The sequence below is a fragment of the Varroa destructor genome, unplaced genomic scaffold (assembly GCF_002443255.2).
Source record: "Varroa destructor unplaced genomic scaffold, Vdes_3.0 BEIS01000001.1, whole genome shotgun sequence".
In the NCBI taxonomy this organism is placed as follows: Eukaryota; Metazoa; Arthropoda; class Arachnida; order Mesostigmata; family Varroidae; genus Varroa; species Varroa destructor.
The window spans coordinates 36,018,592-36,029,498 of NW_019211454.1; the positions used below are offsets into that span (position 1 = coordinate 36,018,592).

The following is a 10,907-nucleotide window of genomic DNA, read 5'->3' on the forward strand; positions in this document are numbered from 1 at the left end:
AGATGGATTTCCGACGTACATTTTTTATTTTGCTAGCCCTTAGCAGCGGAGAAGTGAATAAACTAGTTATATGCGATGGTGGTCGTACGGTCGGTGTGCAGGTAATGTTTTTCATAATATAATTCCAGACGCTATATTCAGATTGGCCCCAGCATTTTTACATGGCTCTGGGAAAAATAGTCTCAAAATGGCAGTACGAGTAAACGTGAACCCTTGCTCACCCGTTAATATAAAATTTTATCTATAAAATATTGTTGCTGTGATAAATGCAATCTTATTTTGTTTATTTAATCTCTTGCGCGTATGGCCATTTTTAAGGTACATGCGTTCTGCAGCGTTCATGTATGTGCTTTGATTACAAGCAAATTGCATATATAATTTTCCAAATTAAAAACAATAATTAAATATGAGCGAAGAGTTCATTCATTGAACCACGTTCATCTGGCGGCATGAATAACACCTTTTGGCTACACTGTCGGTACGCTCCAACTTTAATGTCGTCGACAGTTGTGCGGATATCCGAAGAGCGTCCACGGCGCCATATACCTCTTTAACTGAGGTTGACTTGACGTCTGTTGGTGGTGTTAAAGAACCGTCCCAAAAGCAATATCCACATAAATCACATGTTACGCTATTTGTTGACAGAGCCGAGACTTTATCGGCTGTTCGCCAAATAGTCGGAACCGTACTCGGGAATTCTGCCTGTAGACCGTTCACAAAGTCCCTAGTTAAACGTTGGATACCAGCCGGTAACTTGGGTGTTACTGGTACGGGTAAGTCGCCTGAGAACAAATATTTTTCAATCTGTAAATAGTCAGAGAACAATCAGAGAACAAACGCGAAACAAATTAATTATTGTTGTTTTCAAGTCTTAAATAGAAGGAGTTGAGCTGCAAAGCAAAATGATTCAAATCATAAAAGTCATGTTTACTAGTCAGCTGAAGTAAATTATCAAAAAAAGCTTCGGGTCAATAGTTATTATGAATTTATGATCAGAATGTATACTTACTTACGTCTCTGCCACTTTACCTCTACTATTGTTGCTATAACGGCTCAGAATGCGGGTAAAATTTTAGCAATATGTACCACTTGTGACACTCACATACTTAATTAAGTTCTCAAACGGACGTTGCAATGAGTCAAATTCTCGTAGATCTAGAGAAAAGTAAATTCTTTTTCTATTTGCTTATTTCATAAAAGCCGATTGGTGTTTCAGTGCTTTGCGTTCTGCTAGTTCACTGTTCTGACAAACATTTTGATCTGGCGCATGATATGAAACCAATACAACGCGTAATGTAATGGTTAGGTTAGGTTATGTTTATACGCTAATAATACCTCCTCATCAGAAAATTCTCTCAAAGGTCGAAGCAGAGTGACGCCATCCCGTTCAACGCTAAGCCCGGTAATATCAGGGAGTTGGCACCCTCGACCTAGGGCTACCGATATCAACATCTGTTGGGCCAAATCGCCGCCCGTCTCGCATGTGAACACCTATGACCAGATTTAAAGAGTAAAAAATAATTGTTTATCATCAAGATAATTTATCAAAATTCTTTTGAATCTAGTTCCTGTAGAGCCATCGATTCTGAATAGCTGACAGATACGCATGCATATTTTTCTAGTTTTCAGTTAAATAAAGCTCAAAACTTATAAATATATTATTAGTGGACATTTGCTCAATACAAGTCCCATTGATCAATATATGTCTGGTTTCTACATTTAATGCTATAAACAAATAGAACAAAATACCAACTTTGTTAAAAGAATTGGCCTTGGCAAATTGGATAACGGCCTTGAGTGCCTCGATGGCCTGGTGAGCCATGCGAAGGGTGGAGTTCCGCTGGGGCGGAGTGTCTACTGGCGAAGTAACACGGTGAAGCTGAGCAGAGGATCCGAAATTTGCCAGGTCGATGCTTTCTGAAAATTTGATCAAAAAATGTTTAAGATCAATTACGTCAAGCTATACGCACACATTATTTGTAAAATTGATCTATCCTGTTAGATTCTTTGAGACATACTGAAAATGTTCAGTATGTATAAGTTTATCACTACATGTTGTTGTAGCATACGTTTGTGTGTCTTTACCTTGTTGTCCATCGATGATGGCATATTCGAAGTCGAACTGAAGTTTTTTATGTAGTGTATCTTGACGGCTCTCTTCAAGTAGTGCTACAGCTGCAACAGCGCCTAGCGGAGGCGATAACCAAACCAGAACACGATCACCCGGAATAATCTTTTTCGATTTGCCTATTGTGGCTCTGTATGCAAAAATAATTCAAATACTGTCATTCGAACAGGTAATATATGATGATAATTATAATTAATAGCAATTCAGTAATAGTTTTCATTCAAATACCTGAATTTGTGTCGACAAGTTTCTTGGTAACAGGACAAACAGTATCCATTGACGCGTCTTATAACCAGTACTGCTGGGCCCTGACAGCAAGTACAGTTTCGGGTTTTGGCGGCTTGCGCCTCATCCAGGGGATGCTGAAGTAGCAATTCAGGATTACCAGAGTTCGAGCACATCGCGTGGATGCAACCGGAAGCGATTAATTTGGAACGAGTAATTGTTGGCAGGTGTACTGTATAGATAACGTCCTATTACTCTTACAGTAAGCTCTTTGCATTCTCAACCATTGTCAAGCATGACTGGTACGCATTGAACTCCAGATCAGTCTAACAATAGTATTTTGATATCTACTCACAGCCATTAAAGATTCAGTTCACTGGACTGAATTTCAAGTAGCGAACGTTTGATCATTTCGATACAAAGCTGTCTATCACACAGAAAACTTGCAGACCGGGTAAGCTTTATACGGCAAGAAAACAAGCTCTATCTTCTACACGCCAAAGTTATAAAATTAATAAGAGAACAACAATTAAAGAATTCTTGTCATAGTTTTGACTACATTTTACGAAAAATTAAACGAAACGCCTATTTTTGTTTTATTTCGAGATTCTCCCGCTTAGCAGTACCAATGGTATATGTGAATCGAATCCAAACAAGAGACATAGCTAGTAACTTCACAGCCAAGCTACCTGTTTGCGGAGTGATATTGTGATGATACCACGAAAATAATCAAATAGTTGAAAAGCGCCGCCGTGCTGGCATATTATCGGCGTCGGCTACCGGCTAGTTGTAATCGATGTATCCTAAGACTGAGCTTTTTCAATTGAACTCGACTAACGGGCGGATCTAGATTGCTGTGCATAATGAGAGAGTCGACAATAGAAGAAGGGGCGATCGGTGCGATAAACATGCAAGCAGGTTACCATGTGCGATACCATGCCACTGAGAATTTATAAAATTAATCAGTTTATTTATTTATAAGAGAATACGTTCCGCTAGCTAAACTTTGTACGCAGTTTATTATAAATCGTCGCGCGGGTAATTCCACTAAGCGCTAGCATAAAATAACCAAACCCGCTGAGACTTCAAAGATTAAAACTTGTAACTAGGTGATATTTTTAATATTCCTTTGTATTTGAATTTTTATTATTGCATGCTTATAATTACTTTATCATATAATACTATGTTTTAATTATTGGTTCAATTAGTGCTTTTAAACGTCATTTGCATAAAGACTGTAGAACAACGTGCGTCGCATTGATTTTCTTATGAATAATCTTCTAGTATGTACAATCATTCTGCACCTAGAACTCCAATTAGGGCGAAATATTGGTTTTCAAAACTGAGTTTTCTTACTATTCGTTTTTAAGTATCTCGTGCACAGAAAATTCTGCCAAATCTTAACAGAACCTTGCTTAGCAGAAAAGTGAGGTAAAAATTAATCCTCAACTGTATAGAACTAAGCGGTTACTATCAACATTATGATTATATTCGTTACAAGGAGGCTTTACTGCACATCGTTGTATTTTCTTCCAGGATTGGGTTTTTTGTTTCAGAACGTTAGAAGCTGTTGGAATGGTACATATGTTGACCTTATACTCTTTTGAACCTGAACGCAGCAGTGAGCTACAACTATATGAGATTGATACACGCTGCTGTCTCTGACAAATGGCTCCGAGTGCTCAATTTAAGAATAAATATGAATTTCGACAGCTATCACGTGTGACAGGATAATTACTTGATCAACTCATGCACGCTTCAACTTCGTCTGGTGTATTTTTAGAAAAAAAACAGGTTAACAAAATTGAAATCATCTATTATGTCTTCTATAGGTGTTGAGGGGATTCAATAAAGGTATGTCAGATTTGAAATGAAGGTCTACTTCGCAGGCTAAAATAATACTCGTTACGACTTCAAGCTATGGCGTGCTTAGTGAAAGTATGTTGTACAAAGACCGTTTACCCCACTTCAGATCGATCTGATTTCCTTTCAAAACATATTTTTGTTGAAGTGCTGCAACCGATAGACCTATGTTTAAACCGGCTTAGCAATGATGATACAAAAAGTAATAGTGATAACAATTGTACCCTTTGAAATTTTCAAAGAAGGTTATAAAGGTAAAAAAATGACTGCGTCACTGATCTACTTAATGCGAAATCGCTTATAAAGAGCGAATAATCATAATTCTAAACTCACTTGTTTTAACTGCTATATATCGTTTAATGGATTATAAAAGTAGGTGTGAATCTATATCTATATACACCTGTATATATCTTCCAAAGCTTCTTATCTTTCAGTAACAAAGTAAGTCATATATAGTATTGACAATACCGGCGTAGTTTTATACAAAACACAATGTTATTGGATGACATAACAGCTGAGGATAGCTAAGCTCGTACAAATATTTGTACATCCCTCAGAACTATCAGAATTACGCATGCATCTTTGAGTAGGAACTTTACCTATATAAAATATTCTTAAGCATAGTTATTCACCATCCATGTTGACGTCCGTAGTTGCGGCTATTCAGATTTCAGATGATTTTACAATACGGATCAGCCGATAAATGCAGGTGTGGATGCAAGTCTATGCCAGTCATGTTGCTTGATTGATCGGTATATATTTGGTTAACGGACATATGTGTCCTTTGAATTCGTTTTAAACGTTCGCATTTGAAGAATCGTGTCTACAAATGTCACGATCACATATACTGTCATTCTAAAATGTATATATATATATATATATATAAAGTGTTTCGTTATATATTGACAACTTCAAATTGGTATACATTTTTTGCAGATATGAAACCTGAATTGTCTAACAATTAGGATTGCTATCGCTGTCATGCTATTTACAAATTTTGATTCCACGATCAAGGTCTAAGCTGACATCTTAGTACAATGTAGATCGTGTCTGATTTAGGGGGAAGCTAAGCTGGAAATCGACGTTTCTTTAGAATCGTTCCTACGTAAGCATGCACATAAATACGGGTGTACCTCTTTAGCATGAAGCACAAAACATGGGCCACAAGATAAGAGGTCATTGAGAGGAAGGCAACAGCCAGGATTCTTTAATCCCCCTAGACTCAAGTTTTTAAGCAGATAGTAAACTACGATATCACGTAGCTTGGTCAGCTGCTGAAACTCTTGTTTGGCTCCTGTTCCATGACGACGCTACTTGGCTGAAATTGTTGATTATGCGCTCTGATCTGGCGATTACCGCCACCGTGGCCATGATGACTATTGTGATTGCTGTGGCCACGTCGACCATTGTGGGACGCGCTATTAGTCAGGGGTTGGCGATTACGCAATTGCGGGCAATAGCTCTTAGTATGGGCTCGATCCCCACCGCCATTGTTGCATAGTGGACAATTGTAAGCGCGCAATACGGGGCAGATTACCCTGCCGGTTGTGTCACGAAGAGTGTGACTCTTGTAGAACTCTTCTGATTCTTTGTTGTTTTGGCAAAATTGGCAAAAGTTCCAAACGACGCGACGGTTACTCGAACGGCTATAGTTCGTATTAGATGAGATGGTTGTTTGCTGCGAAGCCGACGGTTGTTGCTGTTGAGGCTGTGATTGTACGTTTGCAGATGTAACGGCAGTTGCTGTGTATTCCATGGGAACATGCTGATACGCCATACCTGCTGGCATCGCTGAGACATTGGCGATCGCAGCGTGGTGCCGCATTGGTGTAGGCTGTGTTTCCTGATAGTACGCCTGCATCGGCATGTATACAAACGTAGCTGGCGGATAAGGTTGAGTCACAGCAGTCGGATGCGTTGAATCAGAAGTATGTTGAAACGTTGGAGTAGCTGCCACCGTCGCGGCGTAGTGATGAGCTTGCTGGTAACAGGTGGCAGGTGGCGGAATGAGTTGGTAGTATGGCACACTCGTGGCTGCAACATGTTGCATATGTGGAGTAGCAATATGAGTCTGCTGGACGACGTTGATCATGCTACCTTCAAACATGCCCATATCGGCCAAGGGAATGTTTGTCTGCTCGGCCGCGATCATGACTAGGTGTTCCTGACCGTGCACCAATTCGGCGTTCTTCTCAGCTAACATTGTAGGAACGTAGGACTTCTCATCGACTGATGTCAAAGGTATGCATGGTTTGGGGTCGTTCAATTGAATAACCTCTTTAGCAACTTGGTGCTCTGCCACAACCATCTCGTTAACCATTGAGCTATGTTTAGTAGATCCTGAAATTAGTCTACCGTACACTATCAATCCGACGGCTTCCTGAAAAGACAGACACACAACGCGCGAGATTAGTGATTCGTAAGTATATGCATACACACATATGTCTGTTACATACTGCTGAACGCTGTTACACATTGATACTAGAAGGAAACGTGGAATAAACGTTTAGTCTCAAAAACGAATCGGGAAACGCACCAATCATACCTACTCTAGATGGTAATGAATTTTAGGCTAACACGCATAGGACAACGATACCTGATGCCCTCATGTTGAAACATGTGCGCAAACAATAGTCGATGCAGTGACCCCCAACATAGATGCGTCTATCGACAATTTTAATGAACAACTAACGAAATGCCCATCCATGACATTAGTTATCTATTGTACAGGCGAAAATCCAGGAATAGGTATGGATAAAATTCTATTGGCTGACGGAGTAAAGCACTGCATGGATTGTTCCGTGTGATCTGACGGTGAAATTCAGGCTACGCTTTCAAGCCGATTCATGGTGACTTTGCAAGAGATAGCTGACAACCATTCCGGTTCCTATGCCCAAACTACCTATACCGACTACGGAAGAAAAGGTTCACTTCAGATTCGAAAAGTACGCATAGTAAATTCGCAGAAAAAGAAGGCTCAAGGTCCAAACATTGGCCAAGTAGTGTGCCAAAACTCTAGTTTTCATCGATGGACGTTGGCGTTACTAATGCATTCTAGAAAATCTACAAAAAACGTTGTCGCATCGCACTTTCTGTAATTGTCCACTGAATGGTATTGTTGGTTTAAGAGCAAAGAACGCCTAAGCTGTTAGACCCAAGGTAAATGGATATGTCACGTTGTACTTACCCACAATCGACCTTAGGTTCCCCGCTTCGGAGGACAAGTGCCGTCTTCTGCAAGCACCGCGATGGCTGGTCAATTGAACATGGCGCCCGGGCAGAGGAGGGCAACGAATCCCGTTAATGTGGACATGTCCACATCAACGTCACGTCGTTCACGAACGTAATCCAATTAATGTACTGCATAGCGCAATGCAAATCGAGGTTGGAAAAAGTGCGAGAGCACGTTTCCGTGCCCAATATATAGATAGATACAGTATGCTCGTCCAAGAAATTAAATTTGACTGGATCATGAATCTGTGTCACTTGATGAAATCCGTTTACAAAGAAGCTTCGACAATGATGGCCTCACATTAAGGAGAATTAGAAATTAACATATCTGGGACATGCGGTAGAACGGTGCATAACACTACACAGACTTTGCTTTGAATCGGAGTTGTTTCAAAGCCCATTCTATCCTTCTGCATACAAATACCCAAAATTAATCTAAGAACATATCATGCACAGCATGCGGAAGTCATGGCACACTTTACGTAAGCATTCGCACAATTATAAAATCTATCGTGCGTGATTGCCGTTTTCAAACCGCTAGTTCACATATGTGAATGCCCTATATATATATATATTTGGAACAAAAGGTTTAATAAGACAGTTAAGCACAAAGGAATATGATCACGTAGTAAACCATATTTATGTTATTTTCTTCGCAAAAATGGCTTTATGCTTGTATCCCGTAATATTTGTATTCTGCTGACATGCTCTCGTACCTTTAGGGCGTTTTATTCGTGATAAAAGCTTCGTTTTATAATAATTATGATGATGACGATGGTTGTCATTATCCATGTAATTTGCAGCCACGGCGTCTAACGTGTAATGGCGTGCTATAAAAATTGAAAAAAAAAAACGAAGTGCGGTGATGATTGGTGGGAATAGTCTGTAACACGCCAAACACGGAGGTCATCAGACATTTTCAATCAACTAGAAAAAGAAATATATTTCACTGTTGGTCAATTTACAACAAGCTTTTGTATCTCGTTGGCTGATTTGCTGTCCCGGTTTTTCAACAACAGCGGCGCTGTACACGGCTAGTAGATGAAGCTAATTCTGAATAGGACCTTCAGCTCTAGAAGGCGCCTTAGACATACAGGCTTTAAACGGTCGAAATTGTCAAGCTGTTAGGTGTCTCCAAGTTAGAACATTTTTTTGGAGCCATAAGAGCTACTTCTGTCATAAGTAGGACGAATGTTGTTCTTAAAAAGAGCTTAGCGGAATTCTAAATTTTAGTAGTCATGCTTCTCTCTCGCGTTTCTCGTTCCAAGGGATCCGCTAGAGGGTGTTAATGTTATTCTAGAGAGGTGAAAGAGTTGACACTTAATTTTTCCACCTGTTAGCCGCAGTTAATCGAACACTGCTGCGTAAATGCCTCGCTGGCGCAATTACATTACACGTTTTTTAACGGTGTGTTGAAATTGCAGCTTTGACTGAAAGACTTAATCTGCACGATGTCCTTATATACATTAATTTATTCTTTTAAAGTACGTAGATTACACATAATTTCACATTATTGCGATATAAACGAATTCGAAGAAAGCAGCAGTTTTTAAAAAATGCTGACCGAGGGTCATTGATGACAGCATGGAGGTAATCCTTCAGTCTGGTAAGGGTACACGAAAGTTATTCAAAAATGTCGACCAAGACATAAACGTATAATGATTTGTTTAAAAAGTTTACTGTTTTTTGAAACAGTATCAGCGAACGTATCTTCGTAGTCGTAATAGTTTATATTATCATCATAGCCCTTAGTATTATAGACGTTATCGTATCGTAATGCTTTCTAAATATGTTCGTTTAGGTTTTTTGCTGATTTAAGGCTCCCCGATTTAAAACTATTAAAAATAATCAGAGGTCCTGACCTAACTATAATATAACAAACACAAAAAAGCTCATTGTCCCCGTCCTACGTCAATCGGCCTATGTGGTAAAAAAGTGTTTATACTCTATGTCTAGAGCAAGCTGAGCTCGAAATAGAAGATAGACAGATTAGAGATACACTGTTATTTAGTTCATATCAAGTTATACTGTCCTTTCTAAGAAGTACAATTAGATCCTCATGTATTCTTAGCAAATATTGACGCAATGATACGGTACGGTACGCTTCTGAATATAATACATAATTTGTGATGCAAATTCTACGTTCCGAATTCATATCAGCTAATTTCAAGTTATCAACAACGCACGGTGCCGGGGCTCCGCGCCCGACCATGTTAATTTTATTTTAGCCGCCCTGCACCTGCCAGCCAAAACGCGCCTATCATCGTATCGCCATAGTAAATTCGAAAGCAAAGAGAATCAGAGGGACGAGAGAGAAAAATATCAGGCGAGACTGAGCTAGGTTGGATAGGTGGCCATTTTATGGGGCGCGCTTAGATTTATTCCTTCTGAACGACACTCAACCGAAAGCCACGATAGAAACTGCTTTCGACGTTTCATGTATGTCTAGTGAGTCCTAAACACTGCTTTTAAATCCAGGCGCCACCTTCAGTAGTTTGGCTTGCTGACTAGGTAACAAGATCTACAGAGGACCTGCAGGATAGAATCAACTTGGTACTATGCGTATGAGGCCATCACTTCCGGGTGAATGCCTACGAAAGCCTGGATCAGCGAGCGCCATCGGTCTGGGGAACCTCGCAACTGCGTTAACTGCCGGATACGAAAACGCGGCTTATGACGCCGCTTTCTCTTAACGGCACCTCCCCTTCCTTGCGTCTTAGCCCTTCGCGCTGTCGCCTTGGCGTTAGGTTAGAATAAGATTAAGCAGTATATGTACTCTATGGGTAGTCATGGCTTCGTGGCCGCCATCGATACAGCAGCTCCTCTTTTGGTTCGCGGTTTCGGGTTCAGCCATAGTTCGGTTCAGTTCAATCTTCCCTGTGATAGTAGTGCGTATACACGCACACCCACGTCAGGCACGTGTGTCTTCATAGATCTCGTTCATGGCAGTAGCAACATCTACTCACCGTTCAGCCTCGCTGTCCTATTGCTATTCCTGACTCCCTCCTGTCCTGTCACCTTTGATCCGTTTTTTTTCTTCATGTACATATAGTTTGACAGAATCTGCTCCTAAGCTCCTGCAGTGGTCCCTGCTTACAAGGGACATACACACCAAAGTAAAGACAAGTCTCTATACATTCTTAAAGTGAGCCGCCGACAGTCATAATATAATGGTAGAATGTGGTGGAACGCTTAGGTGTTTATTTTCTGATGCGTTAATAGGACCAGCGTATCAGACTCCCAAACTCCTGAGTGCTTCTGAGCGTTCCGGTGCGAAAGCGAACGGGCGACAGGGTAGTTCAAGTTTATTCGGCGTTTGAGTTGCCTTGGTGTTGAGCTTGGCCCTTTCCCTCAGGAGTTCAGGGTGCCCTTTCCTGAGTTTCCCGCCGGCGACATCGCCTGTCTATGGGGGGGGGGGGGGGGCGAGAGGCGCAACCACAACATCGCTGCCCCTTGGAGC

The 10,907-nt window shown here is 40.7% G+C and overlaps 2 protein-coding genes and 1 long non-coding RNA gene across 8 annotated transcripts; all 3 read right to left on the reverse strand.

Annotated features, from left to right (window-relative positions):
* Window positions 1-263: 263 nt before the first annotated feature.
* On the reverse strand, window positions 264-3,182 carry Ctu2 (Cytosolic thiouridylase subunit 2). Of its 6 annotated transcripts, none has more exons than XM_086990781.1 (6): window positions 3,043-3,182; window positions 2,357-2,490; window positions 2,086-2,187; window positions 1,754-1,917; window positions 1,336-1,491; window positions 264-804 (listed from the first exon to the last, which is right to left on the reverse strand). In XM_086990781.1, exons 2-6 carry the CDS (start codon window positions 2,403-2,405, stop codon window positions 424-426), a joined length of 852 nt encoding a protein of 283 aa, XP_086846907.1. In that variant the 5' UTR covers window positions 2,406-2,490; window positions 3,043-3,182; the 3' UTR covers window positions 264-423. The 6 variants fall into 6 exon arrangements, with proteins under 6 accessions (XP_086846907.1, XP_022653917.1, XP_022653937.1 ...); XM_022798182.2 differs by having other exon boundaries at window positions 2,086-2,258; window positions 2,357-2,585; window positions 3,043-3,151; XM_022798202.2 differs by lacking the exon at window positions 3,043-3,182 and adding an exon at window positions 2,709-3,036.
* Window positions 3,183-4,689: 1,507 nt separating this feature from the next.
* On the reverse strand, window positions 4,690-7,555 carry LOC147758572 (uncharacterized). The gene is made up of 2 exons (XM_022798155.2): window positions 7,404-7,555; window positions 4,690-6,596 (listed from the first exon to the last, which is right to left on the reverse strand). Exon 2 carries the CDS (start codon window positions 6,534-6,536, stop codon window positions 5,484-5,486), a length of 1,053 nt encoding a protein of 350 aa, XP_022653890.1. The 5' UTR covers window positions 6,537-6,596; window positions 7,404-7,555; the 3' UTR covers window positions 4,690-5,483.
* Window positions 7,441-10,818, reverse strand: LOC111247348 (uncharacterized). Its single transcript, XR_015328989.1, has 3 exons — window positions 10,414-10,818; window positions 8,164-8,277; window positions 7,441-7,576 (listed from the first exon to the last, which is right to left on the reverse strand). It is a non-coding gene; the product is annotated as an uncharacterized LOC111247348 (long non-coding RNA).
* Between the last annotated feature and the right edge of the window lie 89 nt (window positions 10,819-10,907).